Below are 15,769 nucleotides of genomic sequence, written 5' to 3'. Positions count from 1 at the left end.
GCAGATAACTCAGCGAAGTCTGCTTGCCACCATTCCAAGAATGGTCCAGGCTTCTTGTACTGATATTTAGATGCTGCTAAACTTACTAATAACAATTTAATGTATATTCTGTCTTATATGCCGTAATGTGGTAATTGATGTTTTGGTTAACATGCAAAGCCTCATAATAACAGTGTGTTTTAAAACAAAACAAAACAAAAAAGTTGGATTTTACCAGCTGAAATGAAAAGTAACAATAATGTTTGATAATATCTATTGGGATGTGACTTAATGTTCTTCCAGACTTTAATACGTTCCACATACAAAAAGTAGTGCCTTAGTTTTAGCGGAGGGATAAGCTGTCTTTTTACCATATTTTATTTTTTTAAGTCCTAACATTTCGAATGTTACTCAGATCTGTTTGTTTTAAGGTGATGAAATCAGTTGGACAAGGGGAAGAGAAAATTAGAAGTTAGAAATTAGAAAAGGTGTTCTGATTTGCTGGTGGCCATTGGGCAAACCATCCCCTTGCAGGCTGACCTGCTGAACATGTACAGATGGCGCAGGGAGGGAGACCGAGCCTTGAAATGCTCTTCCATTAAACCTGGATTTAGATGACTTTAAATTACAAGAGCACTTGTGTCAGCACATTCTTGTAGAGATTAATTAGAAAGTGTTTCTGTTTAAATTTGCAGGATTGTTTCTCCCCTCTCTTTCTTTATGTCACACTTTGGGAGCCCATTGCTCAGTTGACCTATTAAAAACATTTGAACTTCCCCAATACTTTTGCACTTTATCTGCGAAGGGCCTAGTCTTCTGCAGCGCAGAGATGGCAGTGCAAACTCCCTTCGTCACTAAAGTGCTGTGAGGATTACGTGAGTGTGCAGAAGGACATAGGCCTTGTGTCGTCTGTCTACAGCAGAGAAAATTGTCCCAGTTGTCTGACACTAACCAGTTCACCTTCCCACAAACCCGTGTCCCTATCCTGTCGAAACACTGTTCCCTCCCGTTAGAAATACTCTGTGTTTGTTGTACGGGTGATACTTAATTTTAATGGAATCGCTAAAATGCATGAATAACAGAAGGAAATCTCTTACTATCTTTAACTGTTGTGTATTCTCATCTTTTCTTCTCCCCACACCATCTCACCTGTGTTCACCTTCCTTTGTTTGTGTTATGTCTATTTTAGATTGTAAGCTCCTCAAGGCAGGGAACTGATGCTTCTCAACTGTCTGTAAAGCACCTTTTACAGCTGTGGTGCTCTTTGAAATATCAAATAATAATAAATATTAGAATTGATTCCCAATGAGTTAAAAGTTTTATTTGTTTTTAATGTTTTAGCAACAGCAAGGGCAGCAGGCCCGTATGACACCACGTAAGGAAGGTACTCAGAGGACTGGGGGTGACAGTGTAAGAACCTGTGTGTTGATGGGCGAGCAGGGTTGCTGTCTGGCTGTCCTTCAGTGTTTGACTGCTCTTGCGGACTGCTGTTGCTGATGTAACCTGTACAACCATCCTTCATTGCTTTCTCTCTCTGTTGTCTTTGATAGCAGCGTTCCCCTTATCAATTCCCTCATCATCACTCCCGTCTGATCTCCTCTCCGAGCAACTTTGAGCACATCTACCACATGACTGTTAATTCAGCTGAAAAATTCCTCTCTTACGATTCCATAAACCCTGCATTTTCCCCGCCTCCACACTCTGTCCTCGGTACTCCAGACTTTATGACTCTGAGGGTATGAACAGCTGAGTCAGGTGTTCACTCTACTAACACTGTGTGGTTTTCCTTTTGCCTGGCTATTAACATGGGAGAAAAACCCTTGTAAGCAGTTTCTTTCACCCTTTAGCTTTCCTCTGTCCCAGCGGATTTATTTTCTGCTATCAGCTGTGGTCTTTCCACAGCTCTGACATGCCAAGAAACAGATACTTCATGGCTTTAAAAAACCAAAAGTGTATAATAGCTGGGCTGAATGCTTTGCTATGAGAATAGCATTTTTAATCACCAGGAAGGATGTGGGAATTTTGGATGATAAGTTCTCTGTTCCACAGTGTTCATCCTCCAGCAGTCAGTGGCAAGATGCTGTGTATCAGGTTGCATTAGGAAAAGGTTCTGGATCTGTCTGTGTTGGACCAAACTTTCAAACTATTTATGATGAAATCATGTGGAGTGCAAGAATTTTTACACAGTACGGTGCATACATTAAGAGAGAGGCATACATGTGCCTCAGACAGTTTCTAGGTTAAAGTAAATAAGTGAAGTTAGAACCTGTACAAGCAAGATCAAAAATTAAAGATGATGTCGATCCTCTTAATCCTGGTAGTTTTAAGCAGAGGCTGCAGTAAGATACTGTACTGTATCTGAAAGATGTCTACAGATATCCTTCCAGCTGGAATGTAAATTGGGGGGATGGAAGTGGTCTTTTCTTTTTTTCATCCTGGTCTGACTATGTGGGAGTTGCTAGGTCCTATAGAAATACAAGCCTTACCAAAACAGGCACACAAGTACATGCTGTGCGTTGTAATTGTGTACTGTGCTGTGGCCTGCCGTTCTGCTTGGGACAGATTCGCAGATGAATGAGGAATAATCTGTGAGGTAGATGTATGTGATGGAGGTTGGTTGCTCAGGGTTTGTGTGGGTCTGAGCCATGCCCATTGCTGCAATGGAAACACTGCTGTTGGTTTCTGTGGCCTTTGGACACCCTTCAGACACGCATGGCAAACCTTCACCACCGGACTGCTTTGAGTGCCTTTTGATTGCTGTTCTAGATCCCTATCACCGGGAAGGTTTTTGGATACATATCTGCATACAACACTAGAGAGAATTCAGAAATGCAGGAGGAAAATTAATCTCTTCTGTATGGCTCCAAAACAAATTTGCACAGCTAATGGTCACGTGCATGGCCATGTGTCACTGTTGTGAAGTCCAAATTGCCACAACCATTAATATTCAAAAATGAAGTTGAAGCACTTTGGAAAACATGTCCTGGGAAGACAGGTCTGCATCCATCCTGGCTTTTCTGGTAGGAGGAGAGATGCAAATACACAAGAGGAATGCTCTATTGAAATGTAATGTTAAACCAAAGTGAAATTTCTCTCTTAGAGGGTCATTACAGGGTCACTGAAGTTGTGTTTCAGTTCTGGTTTTAAAAGTTGGGGTTTTTTTAACCCAACTGTACTATAAAATTTTCTGTGTTTAATATGCAGTGATGTATCACCAGACTGTGACCCACCCTCTACCTTCCCTTTCTCATGTGAGTAGTCTCCCTGGGATCAGAAAGGAATGACCCCTGGTGTTTTAGACAGTAACTCTTAATTTTTGCATTAGGAGCATCCTTCATCCTTATGTTGCAGCCTACTAGCATAAATTGGAGAAAAAAATCTGAGGTGGGCAACCTGGAGTGCCGAGATCTTATACCTGTTTAGCTCCTTAGAGCACTAGAGGTTTAGTCTTGTATGAAGAAAAGCGTTGATCATCTTTGTGGCTTGAGGGTAGAGACGCTGTAAGCTGCATAGAAAGCAAGGCTGTGAGTTTTGGTTTCGTGTCTGTCCATCCCCCCCTTCGTGTTTGGAGATGTTGGTGTAAGAAGGGTAGCACTCCTTCCGAGGGGACCATGGTCCCAGGTACGGATGGGATATTGGAGCCAAAACAGCATGGAATCCATGTAGGAGTTGAAAAATGACCCATTAATGTAGGCTTTTAGATTCTGTCGTATTATTTCATGGAAGAATTAAAAGCTCAGGTTTATAATGTAATGAACAGAACACTACTTAAAAACAAAAAACCCAAACCAACAACAAGCAGCATGATGGACAGAGAAACATAGGCAAACAATTTCCTATGGGTGTTGTAACTGTTTAGTTAGACCTTATATGTATGTTCTCGACCCACTGCCTGAGAAGGCAGCGCGGGAGCAGTTAGTGTGGGTGCGAGAGCTAGGGCTCGGTAACGCTCCAGAGCTGCGAGTGGAGCAGCAACGGCACATATGTAACCCACAACTCCACAGCAGCTCCGTTCTCTGGCTGGGAATGGGATGCACTGCACTAATTTGGGTATTTCACCCTATTTCACAGTGATTAACTTTGCTTAGCAAGCAGTTTCTCTGCTGCTGATTTTTTTTCTCTTCTCTCACCTTTCCCCATTTGGTTCAGGAGTGGGGATGAATTTTCCTGCTAGGATTTGAATTGTTGCTCTAAATGAGGGGTTTTTGTCTCTCTCCTTAAGTAAAGCAAGCTCAGGTTTCTTTTTTTTTTTTCCTTTGTTTTTTAACTTGCTGCATTTTGCTGCTTTATAACTACCACTAATAACTGCCACTTATCCCCTTTCTGCATCATGTGCTTATCACTTCCAGGGGTTTTGGTCCAAAATGCCAGGGTCTCTGGCATGTGCTTATTTTATTTTTAGAACAAAGAACAATGAAAGATTTGCTTTGTGGAGAAACTTTCTATGAGGAATTACATGGACTTTGCAAACTGAGGTCATGGAAAATAATCATCATTAGAACACACTATGAAAATAAATTAGTCCTTTTCTTGCACCTACCCGTTTCCTCCTTCCCCTAATGCCTGTATGTTGTCTGCTTAGTCACTGTTAAGGAGGTTAATTGCCTTATCATTAAACATAATTGTTCTCTTTGCAAAATGAACCATTGTAGGTTTATACAAGTACAAAAGACCTCCCTTGCAACTCCAGTGTACTAGTCACAGTGCACATGTTTGCATGCTGCTGCACTTGGCTTTCCTTTGTTTCTCGAAACACAGCAGTAACTTATTCCTTAGCCCATTAGTTCCTTTGTGTATTGTCAGGGGAGCCCCCATTGTTTATGTACAGCCAGGATGCTCATACTCTTACCTGTAACTCGGATTGTTCATTGCGTGGTGAAGGACACAGGAGCAGAAATTTAGCATTTTGTACTACAAAGTAGGTTGGTTGTTCACGTTAAAAAAAAAAAAAAAAAAGAAGGAGGAGAAGGTAAGCAAGAGACAGCAGTATGATCCCACAAATTATTTACAGCGACTTTTTTAAGCCTTCAGGTATAAATCCTCATTGAGAATAGTGCAGCAGTGGATGAGGGGAGAATTAAACAAGGCTTTTTCATTGGTAAGGTCTCTGATTCTCTTTTGTTGATGTTTGAGAGAGATCTGGGAACAGGAGGAGAGATTTTAATTCTTTCTTGTTTGTTGCATGTTAAATATCAGCCATTTCTAGCTCATTGGGAGGATGAGAAACAAAGGGGTTGAAGTAAGAGCAAAGTGGTCTGTTTATAGTAATGACTCTAAGGAGCATTGTAAGACTGGATTGACAGCAGGTTGGTAACAATTGTCTGATAAAGTCTGAACTGTATAAAATCGGTTCATTAAAAAGCCTCTATTTAATTATCCATTTTAAAATACAGATAGAGAAATGGGTAGTATCTGAGGGTCTCTGAGAATACCCTTGTTGGGGGGCGGAATCTTTGTTCTGGTCTGAAATCTCCGTAACATCCCAGCTTAAAAAGGCATTGCAATTGCAACTGATGTTTTATGTGTGGCTACTTTATTTCAAAGTGAGGATGGGGAAATTATTAAATATAAATAGGAAGAAATTAACAGTTATTCCAGGGGGTGTTTTGTAAAGTGGAAATAAAGCAACAATGAGCTACCTGCAGTTCTTTTCACATTTTGCATCTGTAAAGGTTCCCTAAACCTAATTCTAATCAATGGTAATGCCTTAATAGTGCAAAACATGCTAGGAGCAGGATAAAGTCTCATATTTAGCAAGAGATTAAGATAGGCATGGGCATTAGAAAGTCCCTGTGGGCTAAGAAGTCAACTCATATACAGAGAGATTGAGTCAACTCATATACAGAGAGATTGGCTAAATAAGCTGAGAAGCCTTTTCCCCTAAGGTCAGCTATAAGTTAACAGAAGCAGAAATAAAATCTCCCAGAACTCACTTCAAAGTACTCTTTTCCCTTCTTTTAAAGACAGTTTATGTTTAAGGAACTATCATATCCAAGTAGAGGAATTGTGTTTCATCTCTTCCCTCAGTAAAGGACTACTTCAGTCCACTAACTTACCAATTTAGAAAATCACACTGGAACTTTCAGGATGCAAAACAGGAGCAATAATCAAAATACGTAGAAAACCAATGGCATGTGCTCTGGTCATCCTCTTTGAGCAGGCTGAAAACAGGAGGCTGATTCTCACTTTGGCTTAACTGGTGTAGGTCTGGAGTAATGCTGTTAATACCTTTGGAATTACATAAGTAATTGAAATGCTGATTGATCCACTGTATGTTCATAACTCTGCAGGCATTAGGGATTAACATGGTTATTGTATAAAGTTACACATGCGTGGCACAAATGATGGCATCAAAGAGAGAAATTTTAATAAGATCCTTGGAAGCTTGCGCTCAGAAAGAATGCATTATGCAATATAACTTGAATATATCTATAGCGGCTTAATTAGGCTTGCAAACCATCCTTTCAAGGAGATTCTTGAATTATTAGATATACCCTTTCAGTTGTCTGCATATGTCCATGTAATTCAGCACTTCACTATCGCGTTGTGTGTGCTTCCAGTCTCTGCACTAAACTGCAGAACATTATTTTGCAAATTTTGCTGACTTGCTGCCCAGATAATTCAGCTCTGGTAAGGTTGGGGGTTTAATGTACTTTGGGGCCTTCCTTCATAACATCCAAGGTTGAACCAGCAGTCAATAAGTAAACATGTCGTTGTGTGTGTCTGCATTACAGAATCTTCGGCCTCAGGAAAGTCGGACCGTATTCAGTGGCTCTGTCAGTATTCCATCAATCACGAAATCCCGCACAGAACCAGGACGATCGATGAGCGCAAGCAGTGGGTTAGCAGCACGTAAGCAAACAGAACTGTGTTGCTTTGGGGTCTATGTACAAGTAGTTTAGGGAAAGGGCTACCTGCGTTTGCTTCTATCCATACTGCCACTACACAGGATTGTCAGAAGTGATGGCTGACTGTATTCCCATTGAGGGCAAGCACAGTATTTTAATCTTGCTTTCAAAGGAGCACATGAATAAGCAGCTAGCACTTTTGGGAGTCCCACATTTGTAATCTGTCAATTTTTTAAAACTGAGGTTGGAATTAAAATTACATTCTTACCCTTGGGACTACTTTGCTGCTGCTTAAGTGTTTTAAATCAGTGGCGAGTTGTTCACAAGCTCCATGGTTATTAACTTTGTTGCTGAACTATGTAGAGCTCTTGATGCCTCTTTTGCCACTAGTGCAGAGAGAAAGCAGTAGAAAACTAGCTGCTGGTATGGAAGAATTGCATTGCATTGGAAACACCTTTCCTAGTGCTGCCATGCTGCCTTTGTGTGCCAGAGTCAGCACGATGACCTGTGCTGAGACCAGGCAAGTGACTAAATAGTGGACCATGTGAAAATAAGAGGCAAGACTGGTGTCCCGACTTTTCTAGTTTTTTTTCCCTTCCTGTGGCACACCCAGCATTTGTTGCACGTTGCCAACTGCTTGCAGAAAGCGTGTGTGTCTGCTGTAGTCTGTACCTGCTGGTACAAACCACCTACTTCCTGGGAAAGAGGCCACTGGAACTCGTCTGCCACCACAGCAGTGTCTACAACTGCTGTCTCTGTTGGGAACACAGTGACTGTGTCTATGCTGGGTAAAGTGTGCTAATGCTGACGTGCCAAGGGAGGGACCTGAGAATCCCTAGGAAAAACTGCAGCTGGCAGCAGACAAGATAAAAGCCCACACAGCCTGCAAGCGATGAGCTGAGCATCTTGGGGCAAGCTGGAGGAAAGCAGAACTAACCACAGAAACAGCTAACAAATTTCTACTACCTTGAGTGGGCATCTGTAACACAGTTTAATTCCTCCACACGTTTTAGGATCGTCTGCACAAAACGGCAGTGCTTTGCGGAGGGAATTCTCAGGAGGTAGCTACGGAGCAAAGCGTCAGCCTATGGCATCGCCCTCAGATGGTTCCTTATCCTCTGGTGGCCTGGACCAAGGCAGTGATGCACCAACAAGGGACTATGAGCGAGAGGTGAGTGACAGGAGAAAGAGGAGAAAATTTAAGTGTGTTGATAAAGATGAGGAAGTTAAATTCTGTCATGGGTCTGGCTACAAGTTTGGGCGTCATTGACAATGAAGATTTGGATTTCATGTATTTAAAGCTTTTTGACAAAAGACTTTGGTCAAACTGTGTCAACTCTGGTCTTGGTATTTAACATGCAGAAACCGTTCTCTGCACTCCTTACCTGGAGTTATGTGGATAGTGAGGCTCCCAAAAATACTGGCTCAGTAGAATAACAGCTTGATAGTGACCTATCACAGCTTGAAGTAGTGATATTCCTTCTGCCCTTTATTTGCAAAGACTGTTAAGCTATCTTAGCAACCGTTTCACAGGAAACGTTTTGTATTGAGTGCCTGAAGTTAACAAGGTAATTTAAGAGTTATCACATAATAATTTCATTTAGAGCAGAAACTGGATTTAATAATTTATATTCTGTGCAGAACAAGACTATCATTATGATAGGACTGCAATCCTGCCCAGTGCTAAACTCAGTCCCACCAACCAAGAATGTTTTACATGGGAGAGTTTAGTCTGAAGTTGGCCAGCAAAACTTCCCCAGACCATTTTCTTACCAAGGAGTGAGAAACTTAGAGATCACACAGGCTTTTCATGTTACTGAGTATATCCTTCCAGTTGAAGCTGGAAGGCAACCGTCAACCCAAACTCAAGCTCAGATGTAGTTGCATTCTACTGTACTCTGTAAGATCCAACTAGAGTAACTTGATAGGATGCTTTGAATTAGTATCCTGGGAGTGACGTAGAAGAGGTAGCTGTGATGAAGTCCATACCACAAAGATTTCTCAGTTTAGTACGGGAGCCCCTCGGATCGTAATCTGTGAAAAGGCAGGAGCCATTGTAGCTTCACAAGCAACCTGAAGTTGCACACTCTGCTGACCAAGAGGCCCTCAGCAACATGCAGACTGCAAGAATCCCACAGGTCCTTATGTCAGCGTCAGTTACGCCTGCTGAAAGCAGAGTGATCTGACTGCTTACTCTTAAGTCTCCCCGGACCAGGAAATTCAGAGCAAAAAAAAATCCTCAGTATTTTTGGACACAAGCAAAATAGGTGGAGGCCTTTGAATCCAGTCACCTGTTGCTCAGACACCCTCAGTCACTCTCAAACTTGCTATCCTGTTACTTACTGGTGTTCTTCTGTGTCTTTGGGCTGCAGGACTCTGACTCTCCCAGACACTCTACTGCATCGAACAGCTCCAACCTCAGCAGCCCTCCCAGCCCGGTTTCTCCTCACAAGACCAAGAGCCTCTCCCTGGAGAGCTCTGACCATGTGAGCTGGGACTCATGAACTCCTTCAGCATTCAGATTTGACATCACAGCAGCTTGCTGTCCCCATGGCTGTCCCCTTCACTTGTTCCAGTTCTCACCTTCATCATCCTAACCCTCCCCATTCCCTGTCTGAAAGTGATCTGGGAGTGGGGTACAGAGGAAGGTAAAAGCTGGTCGTCTTCAGCATCATTCAGCACTGCCTCACCCTCCCTTCCCCAGATTTGACAGCAGCAAATGAGCAAAGCTAGGGTGTTGGTAAATATCAGATGCTGTAGATTTGCATTAGTATTGGTTTCATTTTTGTGGTTACAGCTGCTTCATTTTTAAAGACATATTTATTCCACCCTCCCTTCCACTTCCCAAAAAGTAGCATAAGTAGACCAGACCAGTATCAACAAGAGAAAGTTCAGAGGGGTTTTGTTTTCATACAATAGCTCATTGTACTGTACAAAAGTACACAGACCCCTTTCCCTGCACAGGGAATGATCAGTATGTCAGAGGCACATAAAAGCTTTCAGCCACCACGTTTGAATGTCAATCTGATTGTCGCCAGCAAATCCTTATTGATTAAAGTGATGCATATTTTACTACAGTACAGAGTTTAATTAAATACGCAGATGTTAGAGTAAAATACGTATGTATATATTCAAAGAAAAAAAGCATTGTGTATGCAGCAGAAGATGGATGCTTATTTAAGAGAGCCTTTAATTTAAGATTTGTGTTGTCCCTGTTTTCATGCTCGGTAATATACAGACTTGGAGGCCTGGCCTAAAACCTTTCGCAGGACAGATATTCCCTTTGCGTAGCACTCGCTGCACTGCCGGGAAACGTCCCTGCAGTGCTTTCACAACATTTCTTTACTTCTGGCAGTAGCATAACTGAAGCTATAATTCCTACTTTCATGTTAATCCCTATCCTTTGCAAAAATGACAGCAATTGGAAGGCAACCCGCTGCCCCAGTTTCTTGTGTGCTAGCCGTGCAGCTGAGGAACCTTATGGCATGCTACAGTAGAGGTCCTTAAGGCAGCAAGGGAGTTCAATGCAGCAGGATTCAGCTGGAAAACTGTTTCCCTGGGTCAGCTTTTCAGCATGTTTAACTCGGAAGGGAGCAGTCTTCCACATCTCCTTGACCATCCCTAACCAGAAAACTGTTACTGTTGTTACCAAATACTAGTTGCTAATACACATCAGCCAAATGAGTGCCCTTAGCCTGAAGCTAGCCATGGCTGGCTATGCTGTCACTGTAGCAACGAAGAACCTTGAAGACTGACCTCACACTGTTCACACTGTGGTAGTCAAAGATGCCTAGTCACCCACAACTGCCACGCTGGCAAGGTTGGTTTTCCTTTTCCTCCCCACCTCTGCTGTGGGTTTGTGCAATTTGCAGTTGTTTGTATGTGCTCACCTGCTGTTTGGTTCCAATAGCAGGTCAGGTTGGAGGGCAGAAAGTATTGCGGTGGAAGACAGAGCCCACTGAAGTTGCAAAAATAAATAAAAAGCTGAAGGTGGTCATGCAGCCAACAGAATAAAGTGAGAGACTGATGTACAAACAGATGGTAAGAAGAAGATGTCTCTTCTCTTTAGTTAGCAAGGCAGACACGTTTTTCATTTGGGAGTGTGTTCAAATGAGCCTCTCTTCTCAGTAGTATGTTGCTGGCTTTATACTATGACCATACTCAAACACATAAGGGCTTTTTGTATTTAGAATACTGGTTTTTGTGGGTTTCGGAAACTTGTTATGGCTCTTATTAAACCATTCCATACTTTTGCAGTCAGCAGTATATAGTGTTTCACCCACACAGATATGTTTGGAGTTTTGCAGTTTCTGTCTTCCCTAATGGAAGTTATAGGTAAGTTCAAACCATGTACAGTAATTTCCAGGTATCATCTAAATGTGAAATAGGGAATGAGACACAGATCATTTAATCCATTTAATCATGCTGGGTCTCCTAGGTAAGATTTCTCTTTCACTCTGAATCAAGAGGCTTGTCCAAGTTTAAGCTCATTCAGTATTATTTTGGGACAGGAATTTGTTTTAGAAACCATCATAGCAAAAGCCTGTCTTTTTCCAGTTTGGGTTTTTCAGAGTAGCAAGCTGGTTGCGTTTGTTTTCACTTCAAAGCTACTACTTTTGTAAGCCTGACATTTAATATTAAAAGCTTTAGCAAACAGCTAAGCACTTGAAATTAATTGCTCCCAGAATAGTTTTCAGTCTTTCTGAAGGACAGATAGGCAGGGCGTTATTGGCATTATTAAAATTCCACATCAGCTTCTTTTTAAAGGCTGCGTATTGCTTCAAGTATAGCCACTGCTTTTTCCCCACAATTCCCTCCTTTCGGTGAAGCATGTCCACACACTTTTCAAAGCCTTTGCAGACTAGTTTTGTATTTACTGTATGTTGTATTTAAACATTAATCTTATTTTGATGTTGAGAGAAGGCATTTAAACAGCAGTCATTTACGATAGAGCAGCCTGCGTGACAGTCCCCTGAGAGAGGGTCACAGGATCTTTTTTGTGGATTTTTTTTTTTTGCAGTTGAGCTAATGCTCTATCTGAAAATGGAACCCAAAGAGCCACGACACAGCAAACAATTAAATCGAGTAAACCCCTCTGTTTACTCCGTTATGGTGCCTGCAATCTACTGATATCAAAAACTGACATTTTCAGGCAGAGCGTAGGTCAGCTGTGTCACAAAACTAAACTCCAGAGGATGAGAGCTCCACAGGCCTACACTGTTTGTACACCACAATTTCTAAGCCTTGGCAGTCTCCTTTAGGATTACTGTATTTAATCATTAGTTTGGTACTGTGCATTTTTATACGCATCTGTTCAAAAGAGAAACAGCAACTGTTCTCTCAGTTGAAAAGCAAATGACCACATCACTTATTTGAAAAGAGAAAAATTGTCCTAGGACTTGAATAGTTTTATATATTTGGGGACCATTTGATGATACACTCAATTTTAAACCACACTCATCTTTTTTTTTTTTGTTGGTATGAACACTGAAAACATGCATACTGTAGCTGAGCTTTTTAAATACTCATTGGGCTAGGAAAAGTAACTTGGTCATTTGAACTGTAAGACTCTTGACTGGTATCTCAAAGACAGTTGTCTCTTAAGGTTTGATGTTTGCTACTTTGCACTGTAGCGTTGCTTCAACTTCACAGTTAGAGGGCTGCATTTTGTTCAGGGAGCTTAAAATCTCCCATTGAATTTTTGACTGTAGCATATGTTCTCTGTACACAGTATGTATCTAGCTGATTTTTTCCTTTTGGCTGAGACTGAAGGTGTTTGCATTTTTGACACTGCTTAAACATATGGGTTGTTGGGTTTTTGCATTTTTTTTTTCTTTCCTCTTTTGATGGCAACAAAGGATCTGAACAGATTCAGGCAGCTACTAAGGATTCCAGGTTATAGAATGAAAAAGGTTTGGTAAATAGTTTTCCCCTGCACATGTGCGCACACAGATATGTGGCTTCCTTCTGCATGTCCTAAACCCAAAAGCCGAGTTATAGTGCTCTCTTCTCTATTGCCTTTGACCTGTAGAAGACAGCTGGTGGTTTCAAAAAAAAATATTCCTGAGGCTGTGGCAAAGTAGTTGCTTCTGTTCCTCTCAGTTAGTTGCTGTGGCTTGTTATGAATGTGCATTTTGCCCATTTTAACAAGTTTCAAAACTGAGTCAGGAATGTTATCTCTTTGATCTGATTCTGATAAAATTACAAGCCAGCTGTGTTATTCTCAGGTATACGGCAGAGGGAAGTTAAGGATCTTGTCGTACCAAAAAAAGTCCAAAAAGCATAGTGTATTTATAGAAATGTAGTTTTAAGTGCACCTAACTGGTTCAGAGAGTGTGTCAGCCTTTCAAAACAGAACAGTTAGAGTACTAACACAGAAACAGATTCTGGCACCATATTGTCTTGCATGGCCAGACCCTGAATGACAGGACAAACATGCTCTTGGGTGAAAGAAGGTGGGGTTTTTTCCCATTTTATGCACAGTGTTTAATTTTAAATGAATACATTAAGGGTAAAATTTATTGGAATGCAAGTACCCACACCTCCTGAGCCTTAGTCTGAGAATCAAAATGGCACATAGTAGCTTCTCCTGTGGTGGTGTGTTTTTTTTTTGTTAATAGGAGTCAGTTCCATGGAGGAAATGGGACAACTTTCTGCACTAACACAAACTGCACCCTTCTGTGTGCTTTGTGTTCACACTGTATTTGATAAACACCCCCAGAAACAGCTCTGCTGCAGGCTTTCCAGTCTAAATTCCAACTCTGCTTTGTCTTTCATTCTAGCCGCAGCTCAGTACAACCTATTTTCATTCTGCATTTAAGAAAGTCTCATCCACAGGGAAGAAATCCACAAACAAGCCAGTGTTGGTATTTCAGAGCAATTATACCTGCCTTTTTATGTATGACAGTTTCATATCATTTATTTTTAAAATGTTTTTTAGGTTTTTCATTGTAATATTATTGTACAGTTTTGCATGGCATAGATGTAATCACTTTTTTGTTTTAGAGTATAAAAGCTGACAAGTGTGCGTGTGGGGGAAAGATTCTGCTTTTTGCCTCTTCTCACTATTTTGTTCAATGCCCTCAATGTTGTAGGGGACATTGTAAGAGATTCTCTGCTACAGAACAATGATGTAGATTCTTTTGCACAGAAATATTTAAGGTGGAAAAAGTCAACAATGTAAAAATGACTTGCCACTAATATTTTATGTTGGTAACACACTTAATATTAACCTACTTTGATGTACTGCAATAAAACAGGGAACTGTTAGAAATGGAGATGTTTTGTCTTTTTTTCCTACCTCCCCCCATTAAGCTTTGAGGAAGAAATGGAAATGGTGAATAATGGTGTTCTTGAAGATAAAAACAGTGTGTTGTAACACATCTGCACAAGTACACAGTGGGAAGAAAATGAATATATGAGAAAATCAGTTTAGCTCTAGCAGCTTTCAGAAAAAATTGCCAGAACCTTTTTGAAAATTCTAAGTCAGTCAAGCCCCCTTATACTTTGGTGTATTGAACTTCATCAACTACAGTTTTCCTGACCTTTTCATTAATTAGGTCATCGGTTCTGTGTCAGTAGTTGTAGTCATTGCTTCTGATGTTCCTCCTTCACTTAGTTACACATCAAATGTTTCAGCTGTCCTAGTGTTAGAGGCTGGATTCTTTCTTACTTCTGAGCTACCACCATCAAATTGCCTTTCATGCATCTTTAAGTGCATCTCAAAATACCTGTGAAGTTTTGCATGTGCCCTGACTCTTTCACATCATCCACCAGTTCCTCCCGAGTCAGCCTGGGATCTTCTCTATACCAGAGACTGTCTGTTGGGACATCTTCCTCTTCATTCATTACCTTGTTGGTGAAAGTCCTAGCTTTGATTGTATGCTTCAGTCACAGCCCCTGCAGCAGGAATACAGGACTATGCTGTTACTGATCCTGTGTTACCAGCAGTGCCAGCCTGGGCCTTCTCCCATTACCAAAGACTGCCAGCCATCCCCTCCAGGAACAGTCAGCATGCTTCCCACTTCTTACGTGGCCACAGACTACCTCACTCCATAGAAACTTCTGATCCTGTCCCTCACCTTCAGTCAAAATTATTACTTTCTCAGCACCCCAGCTCTAGCTTAGGTGGACTTAAGCCTGTGGGCTTATCCCAGTCAGGCCACTGCAGGTCTCTCCTAGCTGCTGTAGCCCTGTGAAATAGCATCTGTGCTCTGACTTTTACAATCAGTGCTATATTTCTGATTTCCCAGGGTTCCACTTGCAGTATCACAGCTGTGAGCCTTCTATTGTCAAGGGTTTTGGACATTAAAAAAGCAGAAAAAGTGAACTGCATGTTTGGCTTCCTGTTCGGCTCCTCAGCATTCATTTTCATTTTTGATGCAGCAGCCATGTTGACTAAAGAAAGAAGGTAGGAAAATCACTGCTACAACATGTAGCATGAATGTGCATGCTTTAGAACGGAAAATCCCCATCTTCAGCGAGGCAGATTTAACCTCCCCCTTCCCCTGTGGAAGAAAGAACTGTTTTCTGCAAGAGGATTCTTCTAGAACGTAGAAGCTTGCTGCAGCAGAGAAACGTTCATATCCTTAACCTTTGTGTATAGTTCAAGCAAATGCACTAGCTGCTACAGAGCAAGCAGCAGTGATCAAGTGTTCTTGCTCACTGTAAAATGTCAGATGACTTTGCCTTGAAGCCAGAGCACAGTGGTTCTGGCTCACCTTTTCTCCATGGCTGTTACACTGACAGGCAATTCCTCATGTCACAAATCTCTCTGGACAAAACTACAGGAATTATTAATGCTTTTAGAATGTACACAAAAGGCCAGGAGAATTAGGGACAGAGAGCTCTCATTAGCTCTCCTAATAAACATCTTACTGTCTGCTAGTTGCTACCCTTTAGGCAAATGCAAAACAACTCCATGGTTCAGCTTGATGTTATTC

General features: G+C 41.5%; 1 protein-coding gene across 7 annotated transcripts in view; it reads left to right on the top strand.

Annotated features, from left to right (window-relative positions):
* CDC42BPA (CDC42 binding protein kinase alpha) overlaps positions 1-14,106 on the top strand; it is a 191,366-nt gene extending 177,260 nt beyond the window's left edge. For 5 of the 7 annotated variants that reach the window (XM_059834726.1, XM_059834718.1, XM_059834733.1 and 2 more), the window contains 3 exons: positions 6,714-6,831; positions 7,841-7,998; positions 9,200-14,106. In XM_059834726.1, coding sequence (XP_059690709.1) covers positions 6,714-6,831; positions 7,841-7,998; positions 9,200-9,331 — 408 coding nt within the window. In that variant the 3' untranslated portion in view covers positions 9,332-14,106. Of the gene's footprint in view, positions 1-1,529; positions 1,716-6,713; positions 6,832-7,840; positions 7,999-9,199 lie in introns of all 7 variants that reach the window. The other 2 variants (XM_059834694.1, XM_059834688.1) reach the window with 1 other exon arrangement.
* The last annotated feature ends 1,663 nt before the right edge of the window (positions 14,107-15,769 follow it).

The sequence above is a fragment of the Gavia stellata genome, chromosome 2 (genome assembly GCF_030936135.1).
Source record: "Gavia stellata isolate bGavSte3 chromosome 2, bGavSte3.hap2, whole genome shotgun sequence".
Lineage (NCBI taxonomy): Eukaryota > Metazoa > Chordata > Aves > Gaviiformes > Gaviidae > Gavia > Gavia stellata.
Note: the sequence above shows the minus strand (reverse complement) of the source record. Positions and strands in the feature narration are given on the sequence as shown.